Below are 17,401 nucleotides of genomic sequence, written 5' to 3'. Positions count from 1 at the left end.
TTTTTGGCATACAACTGTTCATAATAGTCTCATCATACTTTTTATTTTCACAGTATCAGGTGTAATGTCTCCTCTTTCATACCTAATTTTGAGTCTTCTGTTTTTCTTAGTCAAAACAAGTGTCTGTCAATTTTGCTTATCTTTCCAAAAAACCAACTCTTACTTTGATTCTTTTCTATTGTTTTTCTATTGTTTCTGTTCATTCTGTTGCAGATTGTTTTCTTCCTCTGCTCACTCTGGGATTGGCTTATTCTTCTTTTTCTAGTTTGAGGTGTACAGTTAGACTGTTTGAGATCTTTTAATGTAGTCATTTATTGCAATAAACTTCCCTCTCATTGCTGCTATTGCTGCATCCCAGAGATTTTGGTATGTTGTGTTTTCTTTTGTTCAAAACATTTTTTAATTTCCCATTTGATTTCTTCAGCACTTTGGGAGGCCAAAGCAGAAGGATCACAAGGTCAAGAGATGGAGACCATCCTGGCCAACATGGTGAAACCTCATCTCTACGAAAAATACAAAAATTAGCTGGGCATGGCGGCATGCACCTGTAGTTCCCGTTATTCGAGAGGCTGAGGCAGGAGAATCACTTGAACCAGGAAGGTTGAGGTTGCAGTGAGCCTGGACTCCAGCCTGGGTGATGCAGCAAGACTCCATCTCAAAACAACAACAACAACAACAACAAAAACTTCAATGTTGTTTTATAATAAAATTCTCAACAAACGGCAAGGCGCAGTAGCTCACATCTGTACTCCCAGCATTTTTGAAGGCCGAGGCATGGGTATCGCTTAAGCCCAAGAGTTCAAGACCAGCTTGGGCAACATGGTAAAACCCAGTGTCTACACAAACACACCCCCACCAAAAAACAAAATTAGCCAGACATGGTGATACACACCTGTGGTCCCAGCTACACTGCAGGCTGAGGTGAGAGAATGGCTTGAGCCTGGGAGGTCGAGGCTGCAATGAGCCATGACTATGCCAGCCACTGCACTCCAACCTAGGTGACAGAGTAAGACTCCATCTCAAAAATAAATAAAATAAAATTTTAATAAGAAAAAAAGCAAACTTAGACAAATGGCACTACATCAAACTAAAAAGCTTCTACAAAGTTTTGGCAAAAGAAATAATAAAGTAATAAGGCAACCTACAGAATAGGAGAAAGTATATGCAAATCCTTTATCTGATAAGGAATTAATATGCAAAATATATAAGGAACTCAGAAAACTCAATGGCAACACACACACACACACACACACACACAAAACACCAAAAGCCCGATTTAGAAAATAAGCAAAGGGCCTGAATAAACATTTCTCCAAAAAGACATAAATGACCAACAGGTACACAAAAAGATGCTCAACATCACCAATCGCCCAAGAAATGCAAATTAAAACATCACCTGACATTTGTTAAAATGGCTATATATTTATAAAGATAAGTATTCACAAGGATGTGGAGAAACTCTTGTATGCTATTGGTGAAAAAAAATGGTGCAGCTGCTATGGAAAACAGCATGAAGATTCTTAAAGAATTAAAAGTAGAATTACCATTTGATCCATCAATCTCACATCTGGGTATACCCAGAATAATTAAAATCATTATCCCAGACAGATACATGCATTTCCATGTTCAATGCAGAATCACTGACAATAGCCAATACATGGAAACAACCTAAATGTCCACTGAGAGATGAGTAAGAAAAATGTGATATATACATAAAATGGAATATTGTTAAGCCTAAAAAAAATGTAAATTCTGCCATATTCAACAACATGAATGAACCTGGAGGGCATTATGCTACGTAAAATAAACCAGTCACAAAAGGGTAAGTACTGCAAGATTTCACTTATGTGGGATATCTAAAATAATCAAATTATAGAACTGTCCTCCCTTCACAGGCTGAAGGGAGGAAAAAACAGCTGCTGTTCAACAGATAAAGTTTTCGTTTTGCAAGATGCGTAAGTTTCTGGAGATTTGCTGTATAACGTTTTATCTACAATGAACAATATTCTTTTGTGCACTTAAAAATTTAAGAGTAGATCTCATGTTAAGTGCTCTTACCACAAAAAATATTTTAAGGCAGGGCTTGGCAGCTCACGCCTGTATCACAGTACTTGGGGAGGCCGAGGCAAGGATGCTTGAGGCCAGGAGTTCAACACCAGCTTGGGCAACAGAGCAAGTCCTCATCTCCACCAAAAAAAAATGTTTAATTTGCCAGCCATGATGGCTCTCGCCTGTGGTCCCAGCTACTTGGGAGGCGGGAGGGTCATCTGAGCCCAGGAAGTCAAACCTCTAGTGGGCTATGACTGTGCCACTGCACTGCAGCCTGGGCAACAGAGTGATAACCATGTCTCAAAAATAAATAAATAAATAAAAAGTTATAATGGTTAATAAAGTTTATGTTATATATATTTTACCATATACACGAAAAGATCTGGGGATTTTAGGCTATTCAATTTAGAAAATGCTTATGTCTTGTGGCCAATGTGTAAAACATCTGGCAGGAAACACTATAAATAAGTAAGAAAACAGATAAGCTATATTTTTTAAATCTGTAGATGGAAAGTTTTTTTTTTCTCCCTCTTCTGGGGATGCTATCTATAAGCAATGAGTCTGACATACTGTCACAGGCTTTCCTACAATACAGCCTCCAACAAAATTAGGCTGTCCCAAAAGCAGTGGTGTGTGCCCAGGCAGACTTAGAGGGCTTCAAGCTGGGAGACCAGAAGTTCTTAGGAGGTTGTCCAAAACAAAATACATAGCATCAGGGCCTATGTGGTTCCATTTGTTCGGTATGTGTTAGTGACCAGATCAAGCATGCTTTCGTTATTGAGAAGCAGAAAATCATTCTGGAAGTATTAAAAGCACAAGCACAAAGTCAAAAGTTAAATTAAAAAATGAGGCGGGGTGAGGTGGTTCATGCCTGTAATCCCAGCACTTTGGGAGGACGAAGTGGGTGGATCACGAGGTCAAGAGACCCACACCATCCTGGTCAACATGGTGAAACCCCGTCTCTACTAAAAATACAAAAAATTAGCTGGGCATGGTGGTGCGTGCCTGTAATCCCAGCTACTCAGGAAGCTGAGGCAGGAGAATTGCCTGAACCCAGGAGGCAGAGGTTGCAGTGAGCCGAGATCGCGCCATTGCACTCCAGACTGGGTAATAAGAGTGAAACTACGTCTCAAAAAAAAAAAAAAAATTAGCTGGGAGTGGCAACAGGTGCCTATAATCCCAGCTACTCGGCAGGCTGAGGCAGGAGAATCACTTGAACCTGGGAGGCGGAAGTTGTAGTGAGCCAAGATTGAGCCACTGCATTCTAGCCTGGGAAACAAGAGCAAAACTCTCAAAACAAAATGAAGCTTTTTTGAGTAATAACAATTAAAATGCTAAATTAATAAAATCTGTAAGAAGACTGGAAAAGTGTTGACCGGCATTTCTCCAACAGAAAAAGTTTATTCTATTTATTGTATCATCTTAGGAACCATATAGTGCCTTCAGCTATGGTATTTGTTTTGTCACAGTGCCCTGTATATAGCAATTTAATAAATGTTTGCTAATAATGATGACTATAAGAGCCTCAAATGAACCAACTACCACAAAGTCTTCCACTTTCGATCAAGTCCTTTCTAGAGGTTCTTTTAAATGCCAATTTGGGATATAGCCACAATGATTTTTTTTTAAAAGCTATCCACAGTATTCAGTTTACATTAGAGAAAAATAAGAAACATGCATGTTCAATTATAAAGGCATCAAATAAATTATAGAATAGGCAGTCCTCTACTTTCTTCTTTTTTTTTTTTTCTTCAATGTTCCGTTTCCTTTAATGACCCCCATCTCCCTGAAGGGCAGGTGCAGGCAGCAAGGCGATGGCAAGAGATGTTCACTTGAAGATCTTGCCCTGATTGAAGGCTTTGCCCACATGCTGGAAGGCCCCCTCCCAGGAGAAGTACTCTTGAACCAGCATCTGGGCCTCCTCGCTGCCAGGATCCAGTTTCCGCCACGTGTATGACTCGTAGTCCACCTGCCAATCTGGACTCAGCGGAAAGGCAAGCTCCTGGCCTCGGAAGAGACAGACTCCAGAAATGGAGCTACTATTGTTGGTTCCAAAGAGGATGACACTGGTGAAGGCATTCTTCCTCAGCTTGTCCAGTCGCTGGAACATTCCAGTGATGAGACTGCAGCTCATGAAGGACTGAGTGAGTTCTTCAGGGAAGCGATACTCTGAGTACCACAGGGACCAGCCGTCCTTATCAAAGTGCTCCCAGAAATACGGCAGTGCCACAGGGAGTGTGTCCTCATTGGAGTACTTGGGCTTAAATTCATCCAACACAAAGATACTTTTGGGCAGGTGAGCAAAGGGGTCTTTGGCCTTGGGCTCAGCAGCCAGCACCTGCTCACATTCATCCATCTCCTCCTCAGGAGCAGGGGCAGCTGCCTTTTTCTCCTCCTTCCGCTCGGCCTGGGGCTTCTGCTTCTCTTCCCACGAACCCTTCTCTTTCCGTGGTGTGTCCCTTTTAGGTTGGCTCTCCGCAAACTTTTTAGCATCAGACTGGGCCATCTTCTCACACAGTTTCACTTCCCCCAAGACAGCCCAGAACTGGGGCTGGTTAATGCAGGTGAGGAACCAGCGGTTGGTACTGGGACAGGCCTGGCGAAAAGAAGGCTCTAGGACCTGTTTATAAAGCCACAACAAAGTGCAGACAACTGTGATGTCAGCCAATGTCACTCGTTCGCCCACCAGAAAAGTCCTCATCTTCAAGTGAGCATCCAGCAGCCCCAGAATTCGCCTCACTTCCTCCTTTGCATTCTCAGTGGCCTGTTTGTTGTGGTGCATGATGCCCAAGGTGGGGAACACCCAGGTACTGGCTGGAGGTACTATGTCGCTATCAGCAAAGCTCACCCACTGCACCACCTGGGCTGCTACCTCTGGAGTACTTCCCCGCAGCTCCTCATTGCTCATATAGTAGGCAATGGCATTGCTCTCAAACACACAGAATCCGTCGTCACCCTCAAATGCTGGAACCTTGCCGGCAGAAAATTTGCGGAGAAATTCAGGGGTGCGGTTGGTTTGGCCAAAGAGGAAGTGGGGTGGTGCGGAGAGCACGCGGACCTGAGCCCCGCTGTACTGAGCAGCGATGAGGGCCTTGAAGGCCCTCCAGTTTTCAGGATACGTGTACAGGGTCCCAGCTGCCATGGTGATTCCGCAAAGAAAAGGGCCCTCTACTTTCACATAAGGTGTATAACTGTAAACATGAACCCATTACAAACGTATGCATGTTATTTGGGGATTCTGCTACTAGTAAGTAATAATTTATCAGATCCCAATTACTTCTACTGTTTTAGGGGGAAACACGCCCTTGAAATTTTATTTCCAGTATTTTATCGGCATTCCTTAATTTTTTCCACATAATTGAGCCCACTGAGTATTTGCCTAAGTTCAAAGAAACTCTACCTAGAAAAACACCAAAAAAACACCAATTATCACCATGTGCTTCTTATCAATAAAATAAACATTTTTCTCTCCTTTTTCACTCTGATAAAATCAGGGCAAAACGCAGTAAAATATTCAAATAACAGTTCAATACTACTGCAAATATCCAATGGCTAGCAGGCAACATCCCTATGTAATAACTCAAAATGTTTATACAAAAGTTTAGGTATTCAAATCCAAATCCACAGTATGAATGGCTATTTAGAGGGGTGAATGTTGTACATTTAAAATTTCAAGGTGTTCAAAAGCCCCAAACCATGAAGGGTGATCCCAAAAAAGCTATACACATGTTATAAAGTATGTAATGGCTGGGAAATTATTCAATATGTTAAATGAAGAAAAAAATGAGTTATACACGCATAAGGGGGAATCTACTCTGAGAAGTTAAGATGCAAAGAAAACAAAACCAGAAAAACAAAATAGTTTTTTACCTGAAAGGTAAACTGCAGTTTTGGTTTTTGGGGGATTGTTTTTGTTGTGGTCAAAACCGGATTTTCTAAATTTTTCATAACTTGGAGAACTTAAAGCTTTGGAGTCTGTAACTGAAAGCATATGAATCTAGAAAGATAAATTAGAAACTGACAGGACTCCACAGACTTCAGCTTCAGTTATCATCACAGTCCAGGAACTTGGAGTAAGATCCTGGATTGCTAGTGTCCTCTGGCTCCAAGTCGAATGAAAACTTGTGTCTGGAACACACATTAGCCTAGACCTCAAATTAATCAATCTGTAAGCACCTGTATAAATGACATGTCTGGCTGGGCATGGTGACTCACGCCTGTAATCTTAGCACTTTGGGAGGCTAAGGTGGGTGGATCACTTGAGGTCAAGAGTTTGAGACCAGCCTGGCCAACATGGTGAAACCCCATCTCAGCAAAAACTACAAAAATTAGCCAGGCATGGTGGCTGGCTCCTGTAATCTCAGCTACTCAGGAGGCTGAGGCAGGAAGCACTTGAACCCAGGAGGCAAAGGTTGCAGTGAGCAGAGACCATGCCACCGCACTCCAGTGTGGGCAACAGGGTGAGATTCCATCTCAAATAATAATAATAATAAAGGCAATGCTCCCTCCCCCAAAACTTATGAGGCCAGTAACTGAAATCAGAACTTGACAAGCATATAATAAAAAGAGAAAAATTACAGGTCAAACTCACTTATGAGCAAAAAGGCAAAACTCCTGAACAAATTTTTTTGCAAATCAAATCCAGAAAATAAACAAACCAAGTTTGGTTCATTTCAGGAACGTGAAGTTTCTTATATACAGCACCATCAAAATTAAAATCGTATGACCATCTTATTATACTTGCCAAAAAAGATGTCTGAAAAAACCTAACATTCATTCATGAGAAGAATCTTTGGCAAACTTAGAATATAAGCTCTTCCTTATCTGATAAAGGGTTTGATATCTACCAAAAAACTACAAGTATCATATAAATTGCAAAAACAGTTTCCCTCTGAGAGAAGTCAGACTAAGATACCAGCTATTATCTCTTCTATCTGAACATTTTAGCCAGTGCAGCAAAGCAAGAAAAAGAAGTAAAAGTTACAAAGATTGGTTGGAAATAGAGCTGTCAAAATTCACAGAATAACTAAGATAAATTCACAGTTACAGATAAATTATTATAATTAGTATGCAAGTTTAGCAAGGTTACTAAATACAAGGTCAATCTGAAAATATCAATTGTATTTCCACAACCACACAGACAACAAAATATTTACAATAGCATAAAAAAGATCAAATACCTATGAATAAATCTAACAAAAGATATACAAGATCTGCATGCAGAAAGCTGCCTAACACTGAAGGGAGAATTATAGAGGGCCTAAATAAAATACATGTCATGATCCTGGATTGGAAACCTCAGTATTTGAAAAATGTCAAATTTTCCCCCATTAAACTATAGACAAAATGCAAAATCAAAATTCTAACAGGTAGTTGTTTTGGTGAAATGTGGCAAATTTATGTGAAAAGAAAAGGGTTAAAGGAAGAGCTAAGACACTATTCAAGACAAGCAAGGTAGAAAGGCTTGATCTAGTAGATATAAAATCTTATTTTACAATAATTAAAACAATGTGGAGCTGGTACAAGCATCAACAAAGAGATGAATGGAATAGGAGAGAACACCCAGGAACACATTCATTTGCGATACCTGATTTACAACAAGGGTGACTGAGCTGAGCAATAGGGAAAGGATGATCTTGACAATAAATGGTGCAGACCAGATATCCATGTGGAAAAAACAGAAATGAAATGGCCCCTAACTTCGCAGCTGCACAAAAATCCAGTTAAATTATAGCTCCAAATGTGAGAGGCAAAACAATAAAGCTCCTCACAGACAATATAGGAGACTATCATTAAATCCTCAGGGTAGGAAAGACTTCTCAAACAGGATACCAAAAGTACCTACCATAATAATAATAAAAAAAACTAAAAAATTAGACATTAAGTTAAGAACTTACTCAAAAAATATCCTGAAGAGAGTGAAAAGGCAAACCACAGAGAGAACAGCATTATCTTAATAACCTCAAACTGGAAACAATTCAAACATCCATCAACAGCAGAACGAATTCAGGTTTATTCATATAATGGAATACTATGCAGCAACGGAAACCAGTGAGCCACAGCTACACTCAATACATGTGGCACTCAAAAATGTGTCTAGTGAAAGAGACCAAATGCATAAAAATATATACTGAATGATTTCACTTATATGAAGCTAAAAAAAAAAACAACGAACTACAGTGTTCAGGGACCAATGCACTGCAAGTAATACTATAAGGAAACAGAAAAAGTGATCACCATAAAGTCAGAGGAGCAGTTACTCCTGAGCGAAAAAGAAAGGGAGATACTGGCAATATCTTATTTCTTGACTTCAGTCGTAGTTACACAAGTGTTTGATTTACAAAAATATACTGAGCTTTTTTTTCTTTTGTGTACTTAAAAGCTCAAAAATACTCAAGGGCTTTCAATGCTGGGTAGGAGCAGCAAGGGTGGCTGGCACTTTCCTAAATAAGGGGCTATCTTTACTTTCAGTTTGAGCAACTTGAATTCTTACCTTCTAAAACCATCAGAGTATGCACAAATAATTAACACTATGTGCTGATAAATGTGTTACAACTCTAATAACAGCCTAAGGAAATTTAATGAAAACATGAATGGAAATGTAAACTCCTAATTCAAGTTACTTCCAGAAAGTTCAAATGAGGCTTTTATTGGTAATGTTTTTATTTCTGTATCCAGTGGGTTTTTTTTTTTTTAAAGGCTAAGACATACATGAGAAATGTTAAGGTTCAATAAAACTGGGGGCTGGACATAGGGTCTTTTTTTTACATGTTTAACTATCCTATGTGGGAAATGCTCATAATTAAATGAAGTAAAATAAAAGAGAGCTCTAACAGCTCGCCTCTCCAAGTAAAAACCCTGCTTCCACCTAAGCAAGTTACATGTTTAGCCTTCCAGAGACAAAGCATAAAATATGTGAAAATATTAATGATCTGTACTACCACCACTAAATCTCACATTTTCTTCTCTGGGCTAAATATCCCCTTACAATCCATTCACGTTTCATGTCAAATGTTTCACTTTCTTCACCATTCCAGTCATTCTGTTCTGGACAGCATTATCCCTTTAAAATGAAGTGCCACGATCTAACAAATGCACTGTGGTATCTCAGATGCCTAAATTTTGCCAGGTAACAACTCACAGAAGAAATTACTTCTTTTTCTTTCAGCCACCCTAGCTACGTAACTTCCCAACTAGGGAATGCCCCTGTAGCAGACACTGGGTTCTCACCAACATCCACAGCTTTCTTTTCCAACAAAGCCCAACTTTTTTTCTTTTTTTTTTTTTTAGTAAGAGATATCACCATCTAATAAGCTCAAACTGATTGGAGGCTGCATCCTCCTCCTCCTCCTCCTCCTGGCCACATGCTTCTTCAGAAAGCAGGCCCTGAGAAGTCTAAGGCTGTGGAGACAGTACCATTCCCCTTGCCAAGGCTTGCTTTGGCTAGAAGCATCTGATACACTTCTGTTGTCCAATGACACTAGAGAGGTCTTACGCTGGTGGGCTTTGAGAAAGGTTTCTTCACTCTTAAAAGGAGGTATACAGGAAGAGACCATCTCCTTCTTCTCTGGACATTATCATATCAGAGCGTGTCCTCTGGAACTTCAGTAGCCATTCCACAACCACTAGGGGAGTAAGCCCTGAAGAAGGCAGGCTAATTCTTTTCTGGACCACAACCTTATCCCCATCACACTGGTCACTCGCCACCGACTGTGTATCTGGTGCTGGCAGCCTTCTCTCCCCCAAATAATCCCATACCTTGATTTTGATAAAATTCCCTGTAGGGAGCCATAAGTTCTTTTCTTAAAATTTTTGGTCAGAATATAAAAATGACAGCTTACTACTAAAAAAAAGAGAACTTGCACATAATATAAAAAGTCACAAAAGGGCTGGGCCTGCGGTGGCTCACGCCTGTAATCCCAGCACTATGGGAGGCCGAGCCGGGTGGATCACTTGAGGTCAGGAATTTGAGACCAGCCTGGCCAACATGGTGAAACCCTGTACTAAAAACAAAAATTAGCCAGGCATGGTGGCGCATACCTGTAATCCCAGCTACTAAGGAGGCTGAGGCACAAGAATCGATTGAATCCAGGAGATGGAGGTTGCAGTGAGCCAAGATGGCACCACTGCACTCCAGCCTGGATGACAGTGAGACTCCGTCTCAAAAGAAAAAAAGGGGGGGAGGGGAGGAGGGCAAAATGTTTTTAAAAATCAGTGAATATCATCTCAATGATGCAAAAGAAAAAACATGGAAAATGTAAAACAGCAAAGTCCCCCGTAATTACATACTTCGAAGGGTCACTGTTAATCATTTGGCATATACTGGGTCATAATATATTGGAACTTATATGAAATTAGTTCGTTTTAAGGGAAACACTCATACCAGGTTTTTGGTATTGGGAAAGACAGGTAGGAGTAAAAAGAAATCCGTGCCCAAAAGGGAAACATGAACCAAGTTGACAGCAAAGGGCAGTGGGCTTACATAGAATGGGTAGACTCTTTCCCCTGGTCAAGCAGTGTGATGTTCAACCCTAGGCTTCTACTGACTCCCTATCTTTTTTGAGATGGAGCCTCACTCTGTTGTCAGGCTGGAGTACAGTGGCATGATCTCAGCTCACTGCAACCTCCACCTCCTGGGTTCAAGCAATTCTCCTGCCTCAGCCTCCTGAGTAGCTGGGATTACAGGCATGTGCCACCACACCCAGCTAACTTTCGTATTTTTAGTAGAGACAGGGTTTCACCATGTTGGCCAGAATGGTCTCAATCTCTTGACCTCATGATCCCAAAGTGCTGGGATTACAGGCATGAACCAGTGCACCAACCTACTGACTTCCTTTTTAGGTGGGGATAAGAATCCTGACTTCACCAGACTGTTAGGGACTTATGTAGATAATTTACCCAAAGAGTTTGTTTTGTTTTTCTCTCCTTGTACATCATCTGGGGAGCTTTTGAAACTGAGCATTCCAGAAGTACTCAATGAGAATCTCTGGGGTTAGGGCCTAGAAATCATACACAAGAGCATTTCACACAGTAAAAAGCACTATCCACATTTGTTTTTACTACTGTACTGTTTAGCACCTAGCACAGAACCATGGAGCAGGGGTTTAATAAATACTAGTAGGATGAATTACAAATGAAAAATCATTTTCTAATCTTCACCTTTAAAAAAATAGATTACAGTTATGTTTTAAAAGACCTCATTTTGAAAAAAAGATCTTAGCTGAGTGTGGTGGCATGCACTGTACTCCTAGCTACTTGGGAGGCTGAGGCAGGAGGATCACTTGAGCCCAGGAGTTTGGGGCTGCAGTGAGCTATGACTGTGCCACTGCAATCCAGCCTCAGTAAGAATGAGAAGCTGTCTCAAAAAATAAAAATAAAGACTTTATGATGCATATATAAGAAAAATTCCCTCAGCAAAAGCGATTATTAGTTGTACTTGACACAAAGGATGGGAACTCATTTCTACTTGAATGTGCCTATGTGGTCCACTTTCCATCTTAGGCCATAAATCAAGGTACAATACACTAAATGTAATTAAGCTTCAAGGTAATCTAGCTTATCTCACTAAAAACCAACCCATGAAAATTGAATTATAGGCAATTTAGAATTCTCTATCAACTGGCCCTTCAATGAAAACTACAATTACTGTACAAAGATTTACCCCTACTTTTTGTCACACAGAAAACATTATTTTCATTGAATAGTTCATTTTAGCACAATCCAAAGTAATAATTGCCAAGTGATGGCTTTAATATGCAATGTGTGCTATTTTTATTAAATTTATGTACATGATGTATTCCTTCTATTAATAGAAGGATATACAACATTACAGTAAGGTTTCCCTGGATAATACAATTTTAGGTTATTTTTCATTTAGTATCTGTATTTTTAAATTTCTTACAATGAATATGTATTATGTATACAACTTTTCTTGTTATTTTAGAAAGAAAATCCAAAAAACCTGAGAATTTAGTAATGGTAAATGGAATTAAACAATTTTTTTTTTTAAGATGAGGTTTCACCTTGTTGATCAGGCTGGTCTTGAACTCCTGACCTCAGGTGATCCTCCAAAGTTCTTGGATTACAGGCGTGAGCTACCACGCCCAGCCAGAATTAAACAATCTTGAAAGGGGCCAGGTGTGGTGGCTGACGCTTGTAATTCCAGCACTTTAGGAGGCTGAGGTGGGTGAATCACCTGAGGTCAGGAGTTCAAGACCAGCCTGGCCAACATGGTGAAATCCCGTCTCTACAAAATATACAAAAATTAGCCAGGCATGGTGGCGCATGCCTGTAATCCCAGCTACTCAGGAAGCTAAGGCAGGAGAATTGCTTGAACCCAGGAGGTGGAGGTTGCTGTGAGCCAAGATCGCACCACTGCACTACACCCTGAGCGACAGAGCAAGACTCCATCTCAAAAAAAAAAAAAAAAAAACACATTTTCAAATGCTATAAAGAACATGATTGGGTCAAAAAACAAACTAGAAAACAGACAGCAGATATGATCCAAGTATTGTATCAGTGTTAAATTTCACTAGGTTGATAACTGTACTAAGGCTACATAAGACAATGTCTTTGGCTCTTAGTATATACTGAAGTTCTCAGAGGTAAAAGGGATGACGAATGCAACTTACTTTCAAATAATTTGGCAAAAAATAAAAAATAATAGAATGAATGATAAAGCAAATGCTGAATAGAAGAAATGTTAACAACTGGTGAATCTGAGTAAAGGGTATGAGAATTGCACAATTTTTCCATTTTTCATACGATTAAAGTTATTATTATTTTTTTTTTTTTGAGACAGATTCTTGTTGCTCTGACGCCCAGGATGGAATGCAGTATGCGCCACCAAGTCCAACTAATTTTTGTATTTGTAGTATAGACAGGATTTCACCATGTTGGTCAGGCTGGTCTCAAACTCCTGACCTCGTGATCTGCCCGTCTTAGCCTCCCAAATTGCTCGGATTACAGGCATATGCCATGGTGCCCAGCAAGGAAAGTTATTTCTAAGTAAAATATTTTTAATTGAAAAAGTTTAAAAACCAATACATGAAAAATTGCTCTAACCAAAATACTTAAGATCATATTGGGCCAACTTTAAGCAAGGGAACATATTCAAAAACTGTGCTAATAAAAACATATGCAGGACCAACTTTAAACAAAAATTTAAATCAGCACCGTCTGGCAGAAATACAACGTGAGTCACATACATAGTATTCAATACCCTAGGAGCCATATTAGAGTTCAAAGAAACAGGTGAAAATAATTTTAATGTTTTGTTTCGGTCCATGTCTACAGTATTTTTGTTTCAATTTGGCAATATAAAAACTGAGGGGTTTTTATACTGAATCTTCAAACTCTGGTGTGCATTTTATACTTCCAATACATCTCAATTCAGAAGCTAAATTTTCATAGGAAATACTTGATCTACATTTAGATTTCATAAAATGTAGTTTAAAAAGTAGATTCACATAACCAAATTGTTTAAAAGTTTTCCAACCACTGATTCAGTTTTTAAATGTAAACTTAGATTAACTAAAATTGAATAAAATGAAAAATTCACTGCTCAGTCCCACTAGTCACCCTACAGGCTAAATAACCACATGTGGTTTGTGGCTACACTCTGGGAAGGCCGGGCTTTAGACAGTAAAACAAATTCCCTCTACAAAAGGAGGAACTAATTGATAAAACTTAAGCTTATCATATTTATCAAAAGATTTTTAAAACATAGTTATGATAAAAATAATGGGCCAGGCACCATGGCTCACACCTGTAATCTCAGCACTTTCAAAGGCCAAAGCGTCAGGTGTTCGAGACAGCCTGGCCAACATGGTGAAACCCCATCTCTACTAAACATACAAAAATTAGCCCGGCATGGTGGCAGGCACCTGTAAACCCAGCTACTCGGGAGGCTGAAGCAGGAGAATCACTTGAACCCGGAAGGCGGAGGCCGCAGTGAGCCGAGATACCGACGTTGGACTCCAGCCTGGGCAACACAGCGAGACTCCATCTTAAACAAACAAACAAAACCAAACAAACAAAACCAAACAAACAAAACCAATATTCCTATCAGAAGCACACCAAGGTTTCTCTCCAAGGTACAGTTAGACATCTCCCATACCACACGTCAGAAATACCAACACAAAGACTTCTCTACTCTGCCTCAGTTGTCATCCTTTAATTTGGGTTTGAGTTTCCTGAAAATTGGCAACCAAATCGCCTTCTTCCTTTCAAATGTAGCAGAACAAACTCAAGTTCTGATTCTCAGGAGCCTAGTCATCTACTGCATAGTACGCGGGGTTCCAGCACAATACTGGTCTCAGTCCCAAATGGGAGCACGCACACAGTAGAATATGTCTCGGATTTAAGAGAGGAAGTGACCCTGAGTCCAGAGGTGAGTTTTTTCTTTTTAAACAGGTGTAAGAGATTAATTCAGTCAACATCAAGCAACACTAAAGATCTGCCAATCAATAATTCTGTGCCAAGCAACTTGATGAGGGATTTGGCCAGAATCCCTTTGGCTAATCTCAATCAGGGCCTTCCCAAAGACATCCTGATTTAGGCCATTCTCATCTAAATTAAGCTTCCGCAGTCCCTTGCCTGACAACAAATAAACAAAATCAAATGATATTCATATGAATATAAATTTTGCTAGCTTGACAAATGGCCCCTTGAAAGATTGTTTAGTCAGTATGAGCAAAAATACAGCTTCAAAGAACAGGAGTTACCAGAAAACCATTTGCCAGAAATGTCTAATTCCTACTTTGTTCAGCCATACTTTTCAACTGAGCAACATTGTGGCTAACAATCAAATTTAATTCACAACAATGAATTCTGGTATTTTTTTTTTTTTTTTTATCGCTGCACAAGTATTAACGCATTACTTAAAACTGCTGAGTCCTTTACTGTGAATTCACTAATGCTTGAAATTACTCATACCAGTGGGAAGTGGGGTGCGGGTGTGAACGATGGGTTCTGACACTTGATCCACTAATGAAGTCCCATCTTCCATATAAAATCCTTTTTCTCCCCCCTCCCCCATCTCACTCACCTAGCTGTTTTCATTCGACATCATATCAGGAATCACAGATACAACTCTGACCATTGTGTGGAGACTCAATCGTAATCTAAAATCCTCTGTAGATAAACATTTACTGTTTCTCAAAGCTGAACTCCTTTCTTACCCTCACAGTCACAAAAAGCTTTAAGCAGGATGAATACAAAGGTTTTAAGCCGTTCCATCAGAGACGTTTTTTATTAAATTTATTTTACCCGTGGAAATACTTGAACATTCTGTAGCAGTAAACACATTCTAAACCTGAGGTCTTTAAAAGAAAGTTATCAGTTAATGCCTATTTAATCAAATCCAGTCTTCAGGTCTCTCTGAAATTAACTAAGTACGCGAAAACCAACTATAATTTTTAAAAGAGCGATGAGGGAGATTAAACGACACCAGAACTACAAATTCCACTCCAGCAGTTCAAGCACTATTTCGAGAAGGGAAGTAAAGATCTAGACCGCTGTCTCCCTCGACCACAGCAGAACTTCTTCAAGGCGGCCCGCTCCGGCCCGCGCCGAAGACCCCTTAGACCCTGCCGCCCCCGACCCCGACCCAGACACCTCCCGCGGCCGCCCCGCCGCTTCGCCTCCTCGCATAGAGGATGCTCAGGAGGCGACCTCGAAGCACAACCACTGCTGGAAGTCTGACACCGACGAGGACAATTTTTCCAGTTTACATGCATTCGCTGGCACCTTCGCTGCTCACTGAAACCCTCACGAAAGCGGTCAACGCATCCAGAGTGGGTTTCCTCGGTCTACAGACGCAGGCAAACAGCGCCACTAAAAATGCGCGTCCGCGCCCCGGCCCCGGGCGGCAGAGGGAGCAGCGGGCGGCCAGGCACGGGAGCTCTCCCAGGGGTCGCAGCATCCCCGCAGCGCACGGAGGCCGGGGCCGCGTCCACCTGGCAACAAAAGCGAAGTCCGCCGCTCCCAGGTAGGAGGCCCGGAGCCGCGCCACCGAGCGTACGAGGTCCGCGAGGGGCCGCCCCTGAAGAGAGCCGAACCGCGGGCTCCGTCGGGAGGGGAGCGCCCAGGCAAAGGCTCGAATTCTCCCGGGGAAAGGCGGGGCGAGCACCCGGGTGGCGCGGGGTCCACGGAGGAGCTGGCGGCGCCGCGGGCGGGTTGGGGGCTGGGACGGCCGAGGCGGCCCGCCGCCCCCCGCAGCCTCGACGTCTTTCATTTGGCCTCTGCGGCGGCGGAGGCAGCCCGACCTCCAGCGCTAAGCACTGCACCAAGCAGGGGCCGGCGGGGGAGGGCGCGCCAGACCCGCCGCAGCGCCGGACCCCCTGCGCCGCGCCCCCGGCCCGCCCCGCCTCGGTTCCCGCAGCCCGCCCGCAGGCCGCGCTCCCCCAGCGAGCGAAGGAGACGACGCTCCAGCGTTCACTCCGGTCCCCACCTCGATATAGCCAGCCAGCGCCGAGGCGGGCGCCGTGAGCCCCACCAACAGCAGAAGCAGGAGCCTGCCCGTGGCTGCGGCGGCTGCGGTCCCGGTGGCCGCCATCCCTCGCCGGGTCGCTCTAACGCTCGGCTCTGACGCTCACACACACACCGGCTCCGCGGTCAGCGCACTGCGACCCAGAAGCATCTGAAGCCCGTTCGCCGCCGCCCGGGGGGTTTTACACCAACCGGAACTGACTTCACAAAACCATGCCCTCCTTCTGCGGCTTCCAATGCCAGCCCGCAGAAGCCCTCAAGACCCCGCCTTCCGTGCAGTCCAGACCCAATCAGGGAATGGAAGCGCCTGCTCCTCCCGCCCGGTCCAGCCGCGCGCCCCCGCCCGGCCCCGCCCCCGGCCACGGAATGCCCCGCCCCCACTCTGGACCCAGTGGCTGCCGGGCGCGGGGGCGTGCGCGCGGTGGGTCCGGAGCCGCAGCTCTGCGGGCGCCGGGCTTCTCCGGCCTCCGCCACCCGGCGCGGTTCTGTGTCCCCGCCGCGCTCGTCCATTAGCCTGCCGCCTCCCGATACCGGTACGCCCCGCTTCCCCGCGCATTCTTCAGACTCCTTTGGGTACCGCCCTCTTTTGGGTTCTGGAGATGGTTTTATTGAAAACAAAATGAATTAGGAGTCCGGGACAGTCTGCCAAGGGCCGTCCCCTAAGGCAGGGGAAGGACGACAGGAGGCAGCTGCCCTCCTCCCGCGAGCCCGGCGCAGGTCGCGCCTTTCCGGTGCTGCTCCGCCCAGCCCGCTAGGCCGGGTTCTCGCCACTGAGCCGGCCGCGCTCCTCAAGCTCGGACTCCGGTCCTTAGGCCTCTTCCCGACCCTTCCTTCCCAGCGGCCGCCCAGGTCAGGGATGGAG

At 43.0% G+C, this 17,401-nt stretch overlaps 1 protein-coding gene and 1 pseudogene across 5 annotated transcripts in view; both read right to left on the bottom strand.

Annotated features, from left to right (window-relative positions):
- Positions 1 to 16,692, bottom strand: part of APLP2 (amyloid beta precursor like protein 2) — a 71,743-nt gene extending 55,051 nt beyond the window's left edge. For all 4 annotated transcript variants that reach the window (XM_002754583.6, XM_009007115.4, XM_009007116.4 and 1 more), the window contains exon 1: positions 16,502 to 16,692. In XM_002754583.6, the coding sequence (XP_002754629.3) occupies positions 16,502 to 16,606 (105 nt within the window). In that variant the 5' untranslated portion in view covers positions 16,607 to 16,692. The remainder of the gene's footprint in view (positions 1 to 16,501) is intronic.
- On the bottom strand, positions 3,779 to 5,211 carry LOC100415027 (elongation factor 1-gamma pseudogene; annotated as a pseudogene). Its single transcript, XR_013523137.1, has one exon. The product of XR_013523137.1 is annotated as an elongation factor 1-gamma pseudogene (transcript).
- Positions 16,693 to 17,401: the final 709 nt, after the last annotated feature.

This window comes from Callithrix jacchus, chromosome 10 (assembly GCF_049354715.1).
Source record: "Callithrix jacchus isolate 240 chromosome 10, calJac240_pri, whole genome shotgun sequence".
Classification (NCBI taxonomy): Eukaryota; Metazoa; Chordata; class Mammalia; order Primates; family Cebidae; genus Callithrix; species Callithrix jacchus.
This window is presented reverse-complemented; position numbering and strand designations above follow the sequence as displayed.